Source organism: Coregonus clupeaformis, chromosome 6 (genome assembly GCF_020615455.1).
Source record: "Coregonus clupeaformis isolate EN_2021a chromosome 6, ASM2061545v1, whole genome shotgun sequence".
Classification (NCBI taxonomy): domain Eukaryota; kingdom Metazoa; phylum Chordata; class Actinopteri; order Salmoniformes; family Salmonidae; genus Coregonus; species Coregonus clupeaformis.
In genome coordinates, this window is record NC_059197.1 from 44,756,624 (window position 1) to 44,777,886 (window position 21,263).

The 21,263-nt window shown below is 46.4% G+C and overlaps 1 protein-coding gene across 7 annotated transcripts in view; it reads right to left on the reverse strand.

Moving 5' to 3' along the window:
- Window positions 1-1,587: 1,587 nt before the first annotated feature.
- LOC121567416 (spectrin beta chain, non-erythrocytic 4-like) overlaps window positions 1,588-21,263 on the reverse strand; it is a 77,033-nt gene continuing 57,357 nt past the window's right edge. For 2 of the 7 annotated variants that reach the window (XM_045220832.1, XM_045220837.1), the window contains 18 exons: window positions 17,029-17,292; window positions 14,538-14,762; window positions 14,123-14,212; window positions 12,971-13,249; window positions 12,450-12,580; window positions 11,460-11,664; window positions 10,824-11,069; window positions 10,597-10,731; window positions 10,160-10,404; window positions 9,313-9,499; window positions 9,141-9,225; window positions 8,756-8,952; window positions 7,509-8,617; window positions 7,359-7,428; window positions 6,933-7,219; window positions 5,569-5,739; window positions 5,410-5,452; window positions 1,588-5,224 (listed from right to left, as the gene is read on the reverse strand). In XM_045220832.1, coding sequence (XP_045076767.1) covers window positions 4,952-5,224; window positions 5,410-5,452; window positions 5,569-5,739; window positions 6,933-7,219; window positions 7,359-7,428; window positions 7,509-8,617; window positions 8,756-8,952; window positions 9,141-9,225; window positions 9,313-9,499; window positions 10,160-10,404; window positions 10,597-10,731; window positions 10,824-11,069; window positions 11,460-11,664; window positions 12,450-12,580; window positions 12,971-13,249; window positions 14,123-14,212; window positions 14,538-14,762; window positions 17,029-17,292 — 4,242 coding nt within the window. In that variant the 3' untranslated portion in view covers window positions 1,588-4,951. The remainder of the gene's footprint in view (window positions 5,225-5,409; window positions 5,453-5,568; window positions 5,740-6,932; window positions 7,220-7,358; window positions 7,429-7,508; window positions 8,618-8,755; window positions 8,953-9,140; window positions 9,226-9,312; window positions 9,500-10,159; window positions 10,405-10,596; window positions 10,732-10,823; window positions 11,070-11,459; window positions 11,665-12,449; window positions 12,581-12,970; window positions 13,250-14,122; window positions 14,213-14,537; window positions 14,763-17,028; window positions 17,293-21,263) is intronic. The other 5 variants (XM_041877441.2, XM_045220836.1, XM_045220835.1 and 2 more) reach the window with 5 other exon arrangements.

Genomic DNA, 21,263 nt, shown 5'->3' on the forward strand with positions numbered 1-21,263 from the left:
GAAGCACAGAATCGTCTAGAATGTAATTGTATACTGTAGCATTAACATTTCCCTTCACTGGAACTAAGGAGCTTAGCCCGAACCAAGAAAAACAGCCCCAGACCATTATTCTCCCTCCACCAAACTTTACAGTTGGCACTATGCATTGGGGTAGGTAGCGTTCTCCTGGCATCCACCAAACCCAGATTCGTCCGTCGGACTGCCAGATGGTGGAGCGTAATTCATCACTCCAGAGAACGCGCTTACACTGCTCCAGAGTTCAATTGCGGCGAGCTTTACACCACTCCAGCCAACACTTAGCATTGCGCATGGTGATCTTAGGCTTGTGTGCGGCTGCTCGGCCACGGAAACTCATTTCATTAAAAGCTCCCGAAGCTGACGTTGCTTCCAGATGCAGATTGGAACTTGGTAGTGAGTGTTGCAACCGAGGACAGAGGATTTCTAGGCACTATACGCTTCAGCACTCGGTGGTCCCGTTCTGTGAGCTTCTGTGGCTGAGCCGTTCTTGCTCCTAGACATTTCCACCTCACAATAACAGCACTTACCAATTGGCAGGGGCTGCTCTAGCAGGCAGACATTTGACGAACTGACTTGTTGAAAAGGTGGCATCCTATGACGGTGCCACGTTGAAAGTCACTGAGCTCTTCAGCAAGGCCATTCTACTGCTAATGTTTGTCTATGGAGATTGCATGGTTGTGTGCTCGATTTTATACACCTGTCAGCAACGGGTGTGGCTGAAATAGCCAAATCCACTCATTTGAAGGGGTGTCCACATATTTGAGTATATATAGTGTATCTACTCAGGGTGGAGGTGACAGTGACATAACAGACAGAAAGTAGAAACAGAAAGTTGCTAGGTACGTTGTTCAGCATGTCTGTAAACCATTATCACAATTAATCAAAGCATTATTCATTCAATACATATAAAACTGTGTGAACAGATAAGATGTTTGAAGGTCTGTAGTTGTTAGCTTCAATAATGTTATGTGGACTTGCTGCTATTTTGTCCCTAGCTGTAGCAGCAGTGATACACAAATGTATGGTTTTCTGCATGAGCTGTGTTAATACTAAAACATGTTGTATCAAATACAGTAAATACTTTACATATTTTTCTAAATATGCAAAGAAGAGTGAATGTAACTGGAATTAGTATTGGTCCAACATGGCCCTTTGGCCTGCATATATTTGTAGAGCCACTTGACAAGACATTGGCACTGAACTTCACATGCAATCAAAATTAACAACACAGTGTTTTTTTCAATATCACAATTTGTATTTATCAATTCAAAGAAACAACTGTACAGCGTCAATGATATTAAGTTGGATCTGTTTTATACATTATTATTAATTCATTCACCTTTTCCATGTACTTAAGTGAGTCACCCCATTATTGTACAGTGAGTGTTTAGTGGCGGAATGAGACTTCAAAACATGCAGAGCAGTATTATAATAGGGACTATGTAATTCATGCAACTTCTATGTCCTGATATTGTGATGTTTTCCGTTGATGTTGTACAAATGAACCATTTGCCCCATGGATATTAAAATGTGTTGACCCCCCCCCCCTTTCACAGCAGAACAGAAAAAAAAATGTAATTATTTATTTACAGAAAATACTTTAAGCAATGACATTTTGTACAGGTCATCAAGCTGTTGACCTTTGCAAGACATCCATTCAGTAGTTCCCTAAAAACAGTGGTGCTCTAGGGTCAAAGGTCAGGAAATGAACGTTAGGTGTTGAGCATTGCCTTGTCAACAAATAGCAGTGGAACATCCTGGATGAAAACTGCACTGTCATTATTATTCCCTGAAATGAAAAATAAAACGTATTCTAGAAAATATGGATTTGAGTTTATAATGGCATTAGACTATTGATTTGTAATGGTTGAGGTGTGGATGCTTTCATGAAGGAAGCACTCCAGGACTTAACGCACATCACACATTACAGATGCCCAGCTGCGCAATGTTCTAACATAACTGAAAAATCATGACTGCACGGCTAATACAGAGGCATTGTATCAATAATGGGATTCCTCTCACAAGTCTCCCTACGACAACTTAATGCTTGTGTGTATATCAACTGTAGGTTATAAAATGGTGCTTTCTAGGTATTAATAACGTCCAGCTGGTTTGTAATTTGAAAGTTTATAAACTCAAATTACCCTCTGTAAAACAGAAAAGTACAGGATAACATGGATCGGGCCCTTGGCCATGACAACAGACTTGCTGGCCCACATTTGAAAAATGACTACTGGTAATTTATCCAGATAGCTACTGAATGAAACCTTAGCATGAATAATTGGATGAAATATTGTATAGGCATGTTTGTATTTAGGACGTGATAGATTTGTGAAACTTGTACTTCATGCACCGTAGCTGGAATACCAGCTGTTTGTAATGTGTAACAAGCAAGACAAGCATGAAAAACTGCAATGTGAAATATCTCATATCATGGTTGAACATGACACTCATACTTTTCAGGCTAGTGTACTTAATGTCCATTCATGAAGATAATTCAAACCTCATTCTCCTTTAATCAAATAAACACATTTCACTCTCGGACCCTTAAGCACCACTGCTCCTCAAGCAATAGCACTGTGTAATGGGGGAGTGTTTTAGTGCAAAGGAAAAGTTGCATAAATTCTCTATTCGCATCAACAATAAGTTCCTGTCAACCTCCTTAAGCCACCATAATACTTTGACTGCATACCATCTGTTTAGAGTGAGACTATGGCATACAAATATGATATCTGTGACAGCAGTACACAGAGAGTACAATGGTAAGCAACATTTCCAAACAAAGATACCATTCAGACATCGAAATTAGTGTTAAATCAGAACTAAGACAATTACGTACATCAATTTGAAACCAACTCGTTTTTATTGAGCGTATTGATTTTGGAATGAGACATCCTCCATATGAGCTGCCCAGGCAAGATTTGTCTACTCTAAACAATAGACAGTAGTGTATACTGCACAGTGAATCTCCTGAATGCAAGAATTCAGCAGACTAGCAGTTTATTGCTAGTATCCTCCCACTACACTATGATAATTGTACTGTATGCTACTCTGTAAAGTGTGTCATACGAATCTCAGGATTCACCTATAGAATCTCACAGATGTCCACAGTGCCCTATCTGACTGTGTCCTGTGTCATATAGTGTACTGTATTTCACATTCCATGTGTTAGTTATGTTCATTCAAAAATAAGTTCTGTTGATCCTTGCCTTGTTGTGTCCAACATGCGTTATGGATTGCATTGTTTTGGCATTCACGCCTATATAGATGCATAAAATGTGTTTTAAAAAAACAAGGTAGAAAAAGCTACTCGGGAAAGATTTTGTGATATTTTCACTGTACTATCTCATCACCATCACTCCTCACTTCTGTGCAAATCTCTGACGTAAGGAACAGGCAAAGGATTTGTCCTTCCATAATGTAAGACTTCCCATGACCAAATATGGCTTTGCAGTGCTAAGACAAACCAATCATTTTATTGTATGATGCATGGAGAGGAACAAACGTGAACATGGTTGCTGATAGCTACATACTGTGAGAGGAAAATAGGATCGGACTGCTATGGAAAGCCTCTCAACAAGAGATTTATCTCAAGCAAGACATGCATGTGATTCATTCAACCAGAAGCTAGGAAGCTTTTCTTTACATCCATCTGACATCGACTTGCACTCCTGAGGCCTTGGAGTGACCAATCGGCACCGTGTCATTTCTGTGTGGCCCCTGAACTTAGATCCTTGCTGTGTCCTCATCAATTCCTGTGGTTAGTTGAGCTGTTAGAAGCCTGGCCTGTGGAATGGCAGTGCCTGGAAGACTGAGGGAGAACTGAGGACGCAGATGTGAACAAAAAAACCTGAGCTATGAAAACCCTGGGAGTGGTGAGCAGCTGAACAGACACACACACATCCGCACACACATGCTCAGACACACACACAACTTAATTTATCATTTTTTGACTGTCTATAAAAAGCATTGTGATATTTTCTGAATGGACAAAAATAAATGTTTACTGGGTATGTGGAGTGCGGTTACCACCGTCTGATGGTCTTTGAGAAGGAAGGAGGAGGCTTGATGTCTTGTTAGATGGCTTCCAGTCCTGTCCCTCTGGTACTGGGTGGCTATGGCTGCTGGGTCCCTGGGGGCCTTTCAGGGGCCTGAGATGAAGGCATTGCTGAGTATGGCCGTGGGGGCCAGCCTCCGGGTAAAGGTTCGAGCTCATCCATCCAAAAGCCAGAACAAGCTTGTGAAGGCTGATGTTACCTGCCTGTTCTCTTTCTCCTCTGGCTCAATGTTGAATTGTACAAATTCAATTTGGATGAGTTTGATGACATTACAGTTTTGTACTGAGGAAAATCCCAAAAGTGAGAAAAGAGAGCCCAGAAAAGAATGATGGCAAAGTGAACGAGCAGAAATAGAAAAAAAGAAACAACATAAAATAATTGTTCTCCAAAAAGAGGCCAGTTGTGAAAAACATTAGATTATAAGATTGGATGTTCTAGACATACAATACATAAATAGACAGACAAGAGTTACATACAGATAAAGCTCATCTCTTACAAAAAAATAAATGTAAAACGTTATGAGCTACTTTTTCATACTACCAGTGATAACAACCCTCTTGTTACGTGTGTCCATCTCTTTCACACTGCTGCCCTGACTAGTGCACCAATGTCACCACCAGAGGGCAGAGGTGGAACGAGCCCGGGCAATAAGTGTTAGTGCCCAGGTCTGACACCCTCGGAGCAACCGAGATAAAGAGAGCGGGCAACAATGAGGGGCACACTGATATTCGTGTTTCAAATACCTCATGTCAGTTCACCAGGGTGATTTTCACTAAACAGAACTGAAGCAGGTGGATGAGGTGAAAGGGATGGGTCTTGACTGGGAGTCTTTTAAACCCCTCTCCCTTTCCCCCACCCAGCACACAACATCAAACTCATTTCTTCTTGCTGGACTTTTCTGAACGCTTGGTGTCCGATTTGGTCTCACCCTTATCTGACCTCTCAGAGCGCTCGGCCCTCTCCGGCCTTTCCCCCCGGTCTGACTTTTCTCCCCGCTCTGACTTGTTATCGGCCTTGCTGCCGTCGCGGCGCGTGCCCTCGTCCGTGGATGAGGTAGTAGGCTGGGTCTGACCCCATTTGGCAATCTCCTCATGCTCTGCGATGCTCTTGTTGATGTTGGTGGTCCAGGCCTTTAGATCATCCTGTGACTCGGAGAGAGAAAGGGAGATGAGAGAGAGCATGGGACAGGACGAATGATAAAGAACAAGAAAGGGAAAGAGAGAGGGCAAGAAACAGAAAGAAAGTTATTTGGCACATGGACAAACATTGCAGAGTCACATCGCTATTATATGACTGTATTTCCATTTCCAGTCAACTTTTGAACACCCTTTACCTCATCCTTTGCATGGAACAGAAATTCACTTCCGTCTTTCGTTCTGAAACAGAAGGACAAAGAAGTTGAGGGTAACACACACAAAGGCTATCTATACAGTAGACAAGACAAAACAACATGTCCCTGATTGACAGTGTGCCTAGAAGGCAGAGTACTAACTTAAGTGTAAAGACGTTTTTCTTCTTCTTGTATCCAAGGGTGACGTCGCAGTGGCAGTGGCCGAGGTTGAGCATGGGCTCGTTGTTGTAAGGTGTGGTGGTGTTCTTAGCATCCTTATAGAAGCCTATCTCTCCTTTGTTCAGCACACAGTACAGGTTGACCCAGGATCTGCTGTAGTGGGGGGAAAACGGGGCGTGTTCAGCAAAAACCAACCACAGGCTTAATGCCACCTAACCTCACTCACCTGGGGGCGTTCAAGATGACTGGCCGCAGTGGGCCGAGAGGGAACACACTGCTGAACAAACAATGAACCGCCGACCGTAGCGTGCATAGGTGCATACACGTGGCTTACCTTTGTGGAGAGGTAGGAAGAACAGCCAGCAGCAAGGAGCAACAGGAGAGAAGAAACAGAGAATTTGGTTAAATGACAGTATTGGTATTAGTGAACATTCATCTCACCTCTTAAGGCGATTCAGTGTAACACACATAAAAAGCTAGGCTTTACCTTGGCATGTACATAGCATTACATGTACATCAGAAACATTCATCCAATTGGTGAGTGAGCAGTGGGACTCATTTGTGGGATGAGTCTGTTGCGTTACGTGTCAGCCATGGCCTCCAGGGGGCAGTGCAGCAGCGAGAGGCGGACGGTTCAGTCTCCGGGGCCAGAGACCCATGGTAGGCCACCAAGCATGGCCGACTGAACGAAACGTCTCTCGGGAGGAAGCGGAGTGATGTGTGGCCACTGCAAGGACCTGTGCGGGTAGCCTGGCTATAGCTGCATATCGTACTGGCTATGGGCCAGAACCAGCACCAGGTTCGACCTAAGGCCCAGCAACAACATCCATCAACCAGACTGCTCTCCGTCAGGGCCAGTGTTGGTTAGGCACCATGCATGTTGCAAGCAGTGGAATGGCTGGTGGCTATCTCTTGGTTAAACTCTCATTCTGATACACTTCTGATCAGAAGCTAAACAGAAATCTGAAGTTCCAATAAAATACTAGAAGAGCATATGTTAAAGCAAATAGCTATTTTCAAATAGGATGCTAGAACATATGTCAACCCAGAATTCTATTTTCAATAGGTTACAAGAACATATGTCAACTCGGGTCATAAGCTCCAATAGGAATGCCTGAACATACAGTATGTTAGAGCAGTGCTAAAGCTCCAATAGGATGCTGGAGTATATGTCAACCGAGACCTATGGCACCAATCAGATGCTGGAACATATGTTAATGCCAGTGACATGCACCAATTGAACATTTCATAGGTAAAGTCAGTTGTTTTGTTAGCTTAGCATGCTCATAAGATCATGCCTGGTTGTTGTTTCATCAGACTCCCCCGTTAGGAACCTGCATGCCCACCTGTTAGAGCTCTTCCTCATGGTCTCGATGTCCAGCTTGCGGAAGAGGAAGCCCTCGTGGTGGGCTGTGTGGCTGGGCGGCTGGGGGACGGAGGGGCTCACGCTCTGGGCCATCCCTGGCTCTGGTGCCGAGCGTGACCGCCGGGTGGTGGTGGCCTCTCCTGCAGAGGGGTCCTTGGGCCGGGGTCTCCGCCGGGGCTTGGGGCGGTCCCGTGCTCGCGGCCGGTCTGGACGTCCAGAAGACTTCTCTGGCACACCGTTCGGCACTTTAGGGACCTCCCCTCGGGCCTGAGGAAAGAAGAGAGAGGGCAGAGCTTAGACTTTAAATATAACGTGTAGCCGTTAAACACTCTCATTAATATAATTCATGTACAGATAACTCTATCTGTGTAATAAAGGTGGCACAGCTGGTGAACAGAAGACTCACCGTTGCTGCCTCTCTCTCTTTCAGTTGCTCCACTATGTCAAACAAGGTCTGGCCGCCTGACCTTTTCTCCCTGTAATCAGCCAAGACAAAAAGTGATACACCTTTCTGCAAACAGCACTTAATGACGCCAAGGCACAATGTAGTACTCACGTAGAACGTCTGTCTGACTGCTCCTTGGCTGTGTCGTGTTCACTGGACTCCTGTCTCTCCGTCCGGTGGCGGTCTTTCCTCCGGCCCTCGTGTCCGTGGCCCTCCTGCTCGCTGGACGTCTGCCTCTCCAGCTTCCTCTCTTTGCGCTCGGCCCGTTCCCGCCACACCTCCTGGGGCAGCTCATCCCGTCGCGCCTGGATCATCAGCGCCTCACTAGAGTGCTGGCGCTCCAGCCTGGCTTCCCTGTGACTGTCCCTACTGTCCCTACTGTCTCTGTCCCTGTCTCTCTGCTGGGGCTCTGACCGGCTGCTCCCCGCCCGGTGGTCTCTGCTGCTGGGCTCGCTGTTCAACCTCTCCCTACCCATCCCCTCCCTCCCCATCTCCTGGAGCACCACCTCAGCCATCACCGGCATCACCGGCGCGGGCTCCATTAACACAATATCTCTCTCCCTCTCTCTCTGCTCCCTCTCTCTCACCTCCTTCTCTCTCGCCTTCTCCAGCCTACAGGCCACAAGCATGGGCGTCACCATGTCGTCCATGTGTTTGATCTTAGGCTGCCGGAGGTACTGCGAGGCTTTCACCTCCACTGCGGCGGCTGCACCAGTCACCAAGCTTGCAGCTATCCCTTTGGCCTCGACCGCGGGGGTGACCAATCCTGCTGCCAACCCACTGGCTTCCGAGGAGGCAGTCCCCAACCCTGCTGCCACCCCTCGGACCTCCATGGCTGCGGTGGTCCCTAAATTTGTTGCCACCCCTCTGGCCTCCATAGCGGCTGTTCCAAGGCTGGCTGCCACCCCCACTACACCCCCAACCACTCCCCCCATCTCAGGGATGGTCCGGGCCTCCAGGCTGCTGCGGTAGCTACTGGAGCCGTTCATGATGGGGGTGTAGTTGGCCACGGTGGAGCCCAAGCGGCGGGCCACGTAGGATGGCGAGGGTTCCTGGGGGGGCCTTTCGGCTCTGGGCTCGGCCTGCTCGTAAATGATCCGTCTCATCAGGGGGGAGCCCTGGCTCCGGGCAGGGGACGTCTCCTGGGGGTCCAGGAACACCTTACGACCCAGCAGGGGGGTGGGAGGGAGCTTACTCTGCTCTGCTTTCATTTTCTCCACCTGGAACCAAATCGAGAACTAAACATCAGCACTTCATAGTATAATCTCCTCTACAACAAAATTGACAAGTCACTTCAAACAAGCTTCTGGTAAGCATCAGCTAAGGGGAGCGTTAGTTAGCTAGGGATAGTGACGGACCGTAGTGAGGCGTCGTAGCGAGCTGAAGCGCTCCTCCCAGGTGGCGGCGGCCTTGCGGAAGGCCTCGTGGCGACGGATGAGCTGCTCCACCTCGTCCACGCTGGCGCCCAACTCCTTGCTGTTGATGAAGGGTTCCTGGGCAGTGAGCCAGGCCTCGGCCACCACCGCTTCCTGGGCAAACTGGTGCACCTCCAGCACTGAGGCAGAGGAGAAAGAGGAACTCAGAGTCTGAGAACAATGGGAATCACATCCCACACACTGTTGCTCAGTTGTAGCTTACTGTGGTTCCAAATTAATTATGGAATGGCTTGGGATAATATCAAATAGAGACTCGAGGTGCCAGGTACTAGAGTAGTTACATTCAGGTAAAGTCAGAGGGACTCACTGTGCTGCAGGACCTCCCAGTGTTTGTCCCATTTCTCAGACAGCTCGTACTGCTTGGCCACCACCGTATCCAGCTTCTCCTTGATCTAAAAAAACATTTCCATTGAGTTCACTCTAAACTACAGTACCATCCTCTATGTTCTATGGCAGAACCCTGGCAACAGTGCTGTTACCTCCTCAGCAGCAGGGTTGCGCGCGGCCAGCAGCGTCTTGCCCATCTCGACGCACTGCAGCACACTCTTACTGCGCGCCTCCACCTCGCTCTTCAAGCTCTGGTGGTAGTTCATCAGTACCTCCACTGAGGACACATCCCTGAAAGGACCAGAGAGTCCAGAGCCCATTATATCGCTGGGGGGAATGCTGACAGTGAGGGAGAAGAGCACACGGTTACACACCCCAGAAGACAAGGGCCAGGTCAGCCCCATATACACCACCAGGTAGCCATTTTGAAAATAACACTGTTAATTGCTATATTAAAACTTGCTTGAAATGTTTTCATTATAATTGTTGCTCTCTGTGTGGTCTGTGCTCTCTCTGCATCTATCTATGTGCAGCTCTCCATATTTGGCATTTTTGTAACATAAATGAGTTCCGTTTTGAATTATACTTTGATAATGCCACAAAATCAAAACAGGCCCCTGAACTTGCACATCAATCACATTTGATAGATGGACAGGTGGATGAGATAGAGCAGTATGAGATACACTATACATACAAACTGTAACTATAGATAAGGCCATACACATTTAATTGAATGTTTAACCTTCACATAAAAAATACAATCTAACAGTAAAGAGATACACAACTTCCTTTTGGATTATAGCTGAACTATGCGTCTTTCAGCCTCTCCTAGGTCACTAGGTGTTGAACTAAGGTTGCTAGGTTGCTAGGTTGCTAGGCCTATAGTATTTCAAGAAATGGGGCAACTTTTTTCCCTTTCTTTTTTTCTCTTGCTCATCTCACTTTAATGAAATGGCCTAAACCATAAATATACAATTGTAACCATGTCCACTCATATACCTTGGATTGTCCCCTGTGCCGATCTGAGAGATGATGCTGTCCATCCACATGATCTGGTCTCGCACGACCCCGAAGAACCGCAGCTTGTCTGTTGCCGTGGTGATCTGCACCCGGCACTCCTCACAGGAAGTCAAGAGCTCCTTCCAGCAATACATCACTTCCTGTTCCCGGCCGGCGATGGCCTCAGCCTTCTGACCGGCATAGATGGTCCTGAGCTGACCCGCACTCTCCTGGAGCTGCCTCACCTGGACACAGACAGACAGGGACGGGTGGTAAATTACATAGGAATAACTAAAATTACTGTGGAAAAGTACTTACTGAACAAGTATGAGAGAAACTTCACATGAAGTGTTACCACATTGACCTCTTGTTTTGTTCTGTCTTCCTTTTTAGTCTTATCTGCTGATAAAATAAAGTGATAGTGGGCGGGGCCTCACCTGAGTGACGAGCAGCTGGATGTCGTGCTCGAAGCTGTGCATGAGCCTCTGCAGGGTGCTGGTGTTGGCAGTGCCACCCTGGCGCGCCCGCACCTCAGGCAGCCTCCGCTGCTTATCATCGATTTGGGCCAAGACCTGCAACACAATGCGATAACAGACAATCAGAGACACATCAAAACACGACACAGACCTATATCCCGTAGCACTTCTTATGGTAGAAACGCTACCTCGCGGCAGTCGGCGAAGAACTTGTGGAGCTGGTGCGAGGCGGCCAGCATCTGTGCCCGGGTCTCCATGAGCTCTAGGAGGTCGGCCCAGGCCTCGTTCACACCGTCCTTCCACTCGGCGATGGTGGCGGCCTCGGCGTGGCCATAGTCGATCAGCTCATCCACCATCTGGTTAACCGCTGTCACGCGCTCCTGACCCAGACTGCCTGTCTCCGACGCAAACTCTGTGAACTTCTCCTGCAGGATCTGAAGGGAGGAGAGAGGAGGAGAGGAATGAAGGGATGATCAATGTCTGTTTAGCCAAGCTAAGCACCGTTGCTAAAGCAATAATAGGCTACTTATCAAAACAAATTGCGTTGAAATACATACTATTTCCTTACTAAGCAATAATACAGTGTACTGTGACATATTAACCCCCTTCCCAACAGTTTTTAGACACACACTATAACAATATGCCATTTAGCAGACTTTCAGTCATGCGCAAATACATTTACGTATGGGTGGTCCCAGGAATCGAACCCACTATCCTGGCGTTGCAAGCGCCAATGCTCTACCAACTGAGCTACAGAGGTCCACCAGCACTATCATATTGTTGAATGCTTTGTCCATTCAGGCTCTGAGAGGGGTCCCACTAACCGTGACGTGTTCAAAGTCCTGTCCCAGTTCTGGCGAGCTGGCCACCACCTCCCTCTCAGCGATCCACTGCTCCAGCTCGTCCACCTCGTGGTTGAGCTGGTAGAGCCAGTACTGCTGCTCCAGACGAGACTTCCTCTCCTCCACCAGGTCCTTGAGAGACACGTACAGCCGGTCCATCTGAGACTGGCGCTTACTGATCTGCTCACTGAGACACACACACACACACACACGGACAGACACATACACACATGCAGGCAGGCAGGTAGGTACACAGACACAGACACACACACACACACACGAGACAGGATTTGAGACACATACTAAACACAGGGGGAATTTGAGGGGGAATGCGTGGGAGCTGAGATCCTGAAGTGCAACACATTTTGAAATGTAAAATCATTAGCTTGTTTTCCAGTGTTGAGTTCCCAGAAGGAGTCAATGTGAGGAGGAGAAGCCTTACAAAGCAAACTGAACAACATGAGACGAACATGGGGACGACTCATAAAAAAACCCATACCCTACTAGTACAGAGATGCAGGCGTCGGCTAACAGCTAAGAGCTAAGACGATAGAGCCGTTAGCGTTAGCACTGACACCAGAGACAGAGTAGTATTACGGACCCAGTGCTGACCCTGCTGTTACCATGATTCACTCTGCTGCCATAACTGAGAAACAGGAGTCCATGACTACTTTACTGTACTGTACTACCTTCTCTACAGGGGTTATGTCATTCAAGCAGTCTGCCATTTACTACCGGGTTACTCCTCAGCACCCAGTAGACTAAGACTGTAGAGGCCCTTGATCCTCTTCCATCAAGTCACAAACTGAGATCCTTGGTTCTCGTATAGGGGATTTCCTTTGAGCTTTTACGGCAGTATATTAAATGGGTATTTCATGGCACACTCACTTTAGAGCTGCTATAACCAACTTTCGATCCCACGAAAGCCTTGGTAATAGTGTGGTGACAGGTTTGTGGGGCACCAACACTGACCTGTCTGGATGTCCCATCTCCAGTAGCTGTCTGCACTGCTGGGAGAGAAGGCCTATCGTCTCAGCGTAGTCCTCTATCGTCTGCTCCAGTGCCAGGTGCTTCTTCAGTAGCTGCAGGGTGCTGGGCTCATCCTGAGGGGGAGGCCACAACACACTTACAGTCCATTCTCACAAACCTTGATATGCTAACGATTCAAGTGCAGTGTTCATCACAGGAGGTTGGTGGCACCTTAATTGGGGAGGACGGGCTCGTGGTAATGGCTGGAGCGGAATAGGTGGAATGGTATCAAACACATTCCGTTTGCTCCATTCCGGCCATTATTATGAGCCGTCCTCCCCTCAGTAGCCTCCACTGGTGTTCATGTAAAGTTGCTGATGTCTGGAGGGACACAATCACATTGCATTACACCTATGCAGATACAACTTTTCCCTCTTCCAAAAAGCCAATCATCCCTTACTGTAAAAAGGTAACTGGGCAGATTAAGTACATCAGCTCCTGGTGATTGGCTCCTAGCCTCTTACCTTGCCCTTTTCCTCGTTCATCATGTGCAGCTCCTGTTCGCTGAGCCAGGCCTCCACCTCAGCCGTGTCAAAGTAGTACTGCTGGGCCTGGTACATGGCATCCAGCACCAGCTGTCTTCTCTCTGTCTCGGCCCACAGCAGGCCCCACAGCCTGCTGAGCTGCTCCAGGCCCGCCCGCACACAGTCAGCCTCGGGGCTGCGGATGGAGGCGATGACATTAGCTCGTTCCAGGACGTCCTCCACCCTCGCCCGATGGCCCTGCAGCTCCCTCTGCAGAGTCTGGGGGGAAACAGAAAGACGATGTCCAGTTAGATATGTTACAGTATGATAGACATGTACTGTAATGATGTGGTTAGTTTCAGGAAGTGATGTCACTGAGTACTGCCCCTATATATGTTAAGAGAATGTTGTTATCTCAATGGTTGAAGTCAACTGCTTCTTAAATCTTTGAATAATTCCCAAAAGGTTGTAAATCTCTTAGTTTGAATAAATTAAACAAAGACCCAATCCTGCAATGGTCAGCCTTTATTCATTGAGAGCGCTCTGCCACAAAATGGTCGTACAATATTTTTATACGCACACGTCAGAGGAAAAAACCCACCCCGCTGCAGGCGGGCTGTATTTTTCCACTGTACATGGGTTTAGCTCATGTTTTCCTCTGCTCTCCTGACCATCAGGTCACACACACACACACACATACACACACACACGCACGTACACACACACACACACACACGTTCTTATCATAGTCTACTCCTTGCTCGGGCAGGCTGCATTCCTTAGTTATCGCCGTTCTCACAATACTCTGACTGCCTCGTACTTCTAACTAAGCTACACATATTATCAGATTATAGTCTTATGATTCTAACACTTTTCACACAGTTTCAGGGGTGTAATAATTAGTAATTACCAAATTCTTCTATCAATATATAGGACCTTCCACCCCCATTTGGGATATGGATGCCTGATGAATACCTAAGGGTGGAAACGTTGTTATAAATAAAATCACCTGGGAGTATGAGCAGTAGTGTGTGGCGTTTTCCTTTCTGTTTTTCCATGAATTTGCCTACAACTCCAGCACCTGCGGAAAGTACCTGGATGTGCCTCTGTTCTTCAGCTTTTGTACATTAGCCTCAGCTAGCTGCCACTCACCTGGTTCTTCTTCATGAGCTGCTGCACAGCTTGTAGACTGGAGCCGTGCTCCTGAGAGGTGGCGGCAGGCAGCCGCTCCTGCACCCACAGCTGCAAACACATCACAAGTTAAACTATCAAAGAAGCACCTGCAAACACTGGTAACTTTTCTATGGTTTTCACCAGCATGGTATTGCATCAGTTTAGAGTTACATACATCTTTTTCAAGATAACATCTTTCACAAACAGAAAAAGGGGGTTAGTCACCAACTTAAGCAACACTTTTACCCATGTCGATGACACTTGTAAGTCACACTTTTAGTATGCGTGAAGTGGTCTGAGTAGACTGAGGGAGATGTGCGGGTGTCTGTAAGTGTCTGTAAGTGTGCGTGATGTGTGTGGGTATAATTGGGGGTTGATCAGGACAGCCACTCACTATCTCGTCCTCCAGGTCCCGGCCCACTTGGTGCACCTCCTTGGAGGCCAGAAGGATGCGCCGGCGCTCCTTGAGCGGCTCGATGAGGCGGACGATGCGCGTCTCCACGGCGGCCTGGCGCTCGCTGACCGTGTCCATGACCTGGCCCTGCTGGGGGATGGAGGCTGCCGCCACCTGCAGCTCCCCCACCTCCTTATACCACTCCTCCATCTGACACTCCATCGTCTGCAGAGAGGGAGCGAGGGAATGGAGAGGGAGTGAGAGCGGAGATAGAATAGAAGCAAAGGGGGATGGAATTGAAGCGTTTGAGGAGGGGTGAGTGAAGGAAGGAGGGAGGAAGGATAGGTTAGGAAATAAAGAGAGAGGAAGTCCATGGGACAGTGAGAGGCCTGGTGAGTTTGGAGAGGATACATTGGTTCCTGTATCATTCCCCTCTCACCAAAATATCCTGACAACATCCAGCTCAGGAGTCAGCCACTGATGGCTTTCCTAGGTGTACATGATAAGTTGCTCTATCGGTCAGTCTGTCATAACAATGCATGAGAAGTGTTTGGATGATAGCAGTTAGATCTACTGCAATTGACTACAAGGCAATTACTCCTCCAGAGTGGCCATATAGCTGTCAGGTAATTCAGAGGGGGATGGTGATTCTCACTAAGGCAGTGACACTCATTTTGGGACACAAAAATCAGGTTGAGATCACCAAGGAGGTGGAGTGGTGTCAGTGAGGCTAACTACTTTGAAAAGTGGACCAGATGCAAAGAGCTGTTGCATGAGTGCCATGGTAAAGTGAACTAGAGTAGGAGGCAGAATGAGGCCGATCAATCCCTTACGAATTCACATGATGATTTGACTTTGGGAATTCTTAGGAATTGTGAGGAAAAGAGCCTTCGGGATGGCTGCCTCAGTACCTCTATCTGGTTAAATGAATCCCCTGACATTCTCAGAGACACATATCAGAGACTAGCACGAGAATAAGCACACTCTCTATTGGCTTATACACAAATGTTACCCTAACGCATATGCATTGAATCACCACTTTAGAGAAATAAAATAAACATGGGAATTGAACATTATTTCAAACTTTGACAGAAATGGTCCTTGCATTAATAGACAGGACCATTTCTTAGTCTCACACAGACACACACACACACATTGGAGTGGAGATTCTCATACATTTCCATATGAAGCTACAGGTTAGAGTTTCAGGGATGAGATAGTGATTCTGCTCACACCATAGATCACAGAGTGAACAGCAGGACAGGATGAGTGAGTGGTAGTGGATGGAAGGAAGCGGAAAGAAAGAAAAATATATAAAAACGAGAGTACGAAAGGGATAAAGAAAGAAATGAAGAGATAAAGAAGGAAAGGAAAGGAAAGGAGAAGATCAGAGTACCCATGAGAGAAATGAACTGAAGTGAAAAGGTTACTGTACCCCTGGATGGAGGTTGGGTGGTGGAGCGTACTGTACACAAAGCACAATGGTAGGCTGAAAAGGAACTTTAAGCAGCCCTTAGCGGCAGCATGCTGTTAGAGAGGAGAATGAGAAATGCATGATGAAATGATAAGCTGTGTGGTGGCAGAACAGGGGTAGAGCATCCTGGACAGGAAAGAGCATCCTGGACAGGAAAAAGCATGAACATCCTCCTACTGTGTCGGTTGTTGGCTAGCATCAACATTCATGTTTATTAAAAATGTAGCATAGGCTTCATTTTGTCTAAAAGCAATTGTCCAGTGAAAATCTCACTTTTAATACTTCATATTCTGTTAACTCATACCCAAATAATGTTCTTGACTCATCCTATATTCGTATTTGTGGCCAAAGCTTAAAATAAAAAAGAAATAAAAACAAACACCTCAAACTTGTATCTCAAACAGACCGTTTATAAAATGCTTGCTATTTCCTGTGGAGGATAAGCTGGCCAATCAGCGGTCTACTAGCATTAATATTTTGTATGACCGGTATACGCCCACACCATTCTGTTTTTGGGGTACGCCCACACCATTTCAACAAAGAAAATCTGCTTTTTAACATACACAATTATTTAACTCATATTGTAATTAATTATAGGTCATATTTCATAGAAATCTGGAAACACTGGACAGTTACTTTAACCCAGTGTGTATTGTAGAGCCATGCTTTGGGTCGAATGGTCTGACTCTCCAATGACAGCCCATTAGAGCGCAGGCCAAGGTTACTGGTGATACGTTGAGTGCTAATTGCTCTTGTTAAACAAAAGCCTATGGCAGCCTGGCTCATTTAAGGCACTTAAATGAAGAGAAAACAGCAAGGCATTCAGAGAAAATGGATGATAAAGGATGAGTAATTCACTGCGATATTCAACAGCTTTAACCTAACCTACATTTTCATTATGTATGACAAAGATACCATAGCAACACCATACCCAACGATATTCCCAACTATTCCTAACTGATCCCCAAAACCAAAAACTGTAACAGTAGTTGGACCATTTAATGAAGAGGAAGAGACCTGGAGCTTCTTGAGCTGCTTGTTGACACTGGTCAGGTCCTGACCCTGGTCCACGTAGCACAGTTGTCCCTCCAGCTGGTGCAGCCGATGGTCCAGGCTGGTGTAGCTCTGCACTAGCAGGTCGGCCCGGTTAGCTTCAAACAGCTGGCGGGCCTTGGCCTGGGTGGTACTCTCCAGGTCCTGCCAACACTCCCGGATCTCCCCCAGCTTCCTCCGCACCACCGGGCTCAGCTCGGGCTTCTCCTGGATCAACTGCTGGCCCTCCTGGAGGATGGAGAGGGCAGGTGGAGGATAGGAAGAAGACGGTGAGAGAGATGTAGGATGGGGGGGTTGAAAGTTAGGGTAAGGGAGAGGGCGCATGAGGGGGGAAGCAGAGAGAGAAAATGAGAGGGGGATATAGGTTATAGTGATTAGACTTTGATGAGTGGAAGTTATAATAACATGAAAATAAAGTCCTATTTATATCACTTGTGGAACATAAACAATCTACTGCCACAAATATTGGATTCTATCCATTGAAATCATTCTGTAAATAGTTCCATCATAGCCAGCAATAATTTGTGACTACCACGTTGGCAGTTTACCATATCGGAACTGTAAGTCGCTCTGGATAAGAGCGTCTGCTAAATGACTAAAATGTAAATGGAAATGGAACATACATTTAAGCACTTTGTGACACCTGCTGATGTAAATTTGATTGATTCGGAGTTGGCTATGGTTTCCCTATATCCTTAATCTGGTAGATAAATAAAATAGGTTCTAAGCAACCACATGAAATGACAAAGAAAATGTACTATTTGTCTTCCATTGTTAGCTTGTAAGCAGTGATTCAGCTGTGATTCAGTGGTACACCTTTAAGAGGCCTGAGTGCTACAGCCTGGGCTCCAGACCAGCTGCTCCTGACTCTGCCCCATCAGTGCACATCAAATTGGGTTACAAGGGCTGGCTTTGCCCTGGCAGCCCAGAAAACCACTTCACCTTTAGAGGTCAGAGCTCACATATAAAAAGCGCTTCTCTTATCATCATTTTACTTCTTGATTGAATAATCTGGTATGGATCTCTCCATTGTCTGTCTTCATCGGTTTGGTTTGGAAGTTCACGTTTGACTCATTTCTTGTTGATTTCATTCATGACACACTCAGGTGTTTTCAGCATAGATACAGATTGATTCTTTCCAGTAAGCCCAGCTTAATCGCATAACAACCGCAACCCCAGAGACTCAGCCAGCGAATGAGAGGTGAGCACACTGTGTTGCCTCTCTCTCTCTCTCTCTCTCTCTCTCTCTCTCTCTCCTCTCTCTCTCTCTCTTCTCTCTCTCTCTCTCTCTCTCTCTCTCTCTCCCTCTCTCTCTCTCTCTCTCTCTCTCTCTCTCTCTCTCTCTCTCTCTCTCTCTCTCTCTCTCTCTCTCTCTCTCTCTCTCTCTCTCTCTCTCTCTTCCCCCCCCCCCCCCCCCCCTCTCTCTCTCTCTCTCTCTCTCTCTCTCTCTCTCTCTCTCTCCTTTCGCCATCTCTCTCCAGCTCTGTGCTGTGCGCCAGAGTGCACGCAAGTGTTCCGAGCACCGGGGGTTGTAAATTACAGTGAGGGAAAAAAGTATTTAATCCCCTGCTGATCTTGTACGTTTGCCCACTGACAAAGACATGATCAGTCTATAATTTTAATGGTAGGTTTATTTGAACAGTGAGAGACAGAATAACAACAAAAGAATCCAGAAAAACGCATGTCAAAAATGTTATAAATTGATTTGCATTTTAATGAGGGAAATAAGTATTTGACCCCTCTGCAAAATATGATATAGTACTTGGTGGCAAAACCCTTGTTGGCAATCACAGAGGTCAGACGTTTCTTGTAGTTGGCCACCAGGTTTGCACACATCTCAGGAGGGATTTTGTCCCACTCCTCTTTGCAGATCTTCTCCAAGTCATTAAGGTTTCGAGCCTGACGTTTGGCAACTCGAACCTTCAGCTCCCTCCAGAGATTTTCTATGGGATTAAGGTCTGGAGACTGGCTAGGCCACTCCAGGACCTTAATGTGCTTCTTCTTGAGCCACTCATTCGTTGCCTTGGCCGTGTGTTTTTGGTCATTGTCATGCTGGAATACCCATCCATGACCCATTTTCAATGCCCTGGCTGAGGGAAGGAGGTTCTCACCCAAGATTTGACGGCACATGGCCCCGTCCATCGTCCCTTTGATGTGGTGAAGTTGTCCTGTCCCCTTATCAGAAAAACACCCCCAAAGCATAATGTTTCCACCTCCATGTTTGACGGTGGGGATGGTGTTCTTGGGGTCATAGGCAGCATTCCTCCTCCTCTAAACACGGCGAGTTGAGTTGATGCCAAAGAGCTCAATTTTGGTCTCATCTGACCACAACACTTTCACCCAGTTCTCCTCTGAATCATTCAGATGTTCATTGGCAAACTTCAGACGGGCCTGTATATGTTCTTTCTTGAGCAGGGGGACCTTCACGGCGTAGTGTGTTACCAATTGTTTTCTTGGTGACTAAATTCCCAGCTGCCTTGAGATCATTGACAAGATCCTCCCGTGTAGTTCTGGGCTGATTCCTCACCGTTCTCATGATCATTGCAACTCCACAAGGTGAGATCTTGCATGGAGCCCCAGGCCGAGGGAGATTTACAGTTATTTTGTGTTTCTTCCATTTGCGAATAATCGCACCAGCTGTTGTCACCTTCTCACCAAGCTGCTTGGCGATGGTCTTGTAGTCCATTCCAGCCTTGTGTAGGTCTATAATCTTGTCCCTGACATCCTTGAAGAGCTCTTTGGTCTTGGCCATGTTGGAGAGTTTGGAATCTGATTGATTGATTGCTTCTGTGGACAGGTGTCTTTTATACAGGTAACAAACTGAGATTAGGAGCACTCCCTTTAAGAGTGTGCTCCTAATCTCAGCTCGTTACCTGTATAAAAGACACCTGGGAGCCAGAAATCTTTCTAATTGAGAGGGGGTCAAATACTTATATCCCTCATTAAAATGCAAATCAATTTATAACATTTTTTACATGCGTTTTTCTGGATTTTTTTGTTGTTATTCTGTCTCTCACTGTTCAAATAAACCTACCATTAAAATTATAGACTGATCATGTCTCTGTCAGTGGTCAAACGTACAAAATCAGCAGGGGATCAAATATTTTTTTCCCTCAATGTATGCAATCATCTCACTTAATATTCGCCGCCATGGAGACACATCAGCCAGTGACGACCGGAGAGGAGATTTAACCTACACATGATCCACCACATGATGACCACAGATATTACGCTCAAGGACATGAAATGCTGGCCTGCCTGAACTCTCACCGTTTCCCAAGGCACCATAAAGAGGCTATAGGACTGGCCGGAAAAAACAAATCTATTTGCATTTTAATCCCCTTTAACGTAAATAAGTAAAAATGTATGCACACATGACTGTAAGTCGCTTTGGATAAAAGCGTCTGCTAAATGGCATATTATATTATTATTATTATAACGTAATTCACTGATTAAGTGTGCATTTCATGTGGAATGATTGAAATGCTAGTTAGTTAATTCACTTTGTGCTCAGTTAAAAACATCATTGCCTCGTTCCTCTGAAACACAGAACGGTTTCTGCTTAAGGCTCAGAGCAAGAAAGCATTGAAATACAGTGGGGAGAACAAGTATTTGATACACTGCCGATTTTGCAGGTTTTCCTACTTACAAAGCATGTAGAGGTCTGTAATTTTTATCATAGGTACACTTCAACTGTGAGAGATGGAATCTAAAACAAAAATCCAGAAAATCACATTGTATGATTTTTAAGTAATTAATTTGCATTTTATTGCATGACATATAAGTATTTGATCACCTACCAACCAGTAAGAATTCCGGCTCTCACAGACCTGTTAGTTTTTCTTTAAGAAGCCCTCCTGTTCTCTACTCATTACCTGTATTAACTGCACCTGTTTGAACTCGTTACCTGTATAAAAGACACCTGTCCACACACTCAATCAAACAGACTCCAACCTCTCCACAATGGCCAAGACCAGAGAGCTGTGTAAGGACATCAGGGATACAATTGTAGACCTGCACAAGGCTGGGATGGGCTACTGGACGATAGGCAAGCAGCTTGGTGAGAAGGCATCAACTGTTGGCGCAATTATTAGAAAATGGAAGAAGTTCAAGATGACGGTCAATCACCCTCAGTCTGGGGCTCCATGCAAGATCTCACCTCGTGGGGCATCAATGATCATGAGGAAGGTGAGGGATCA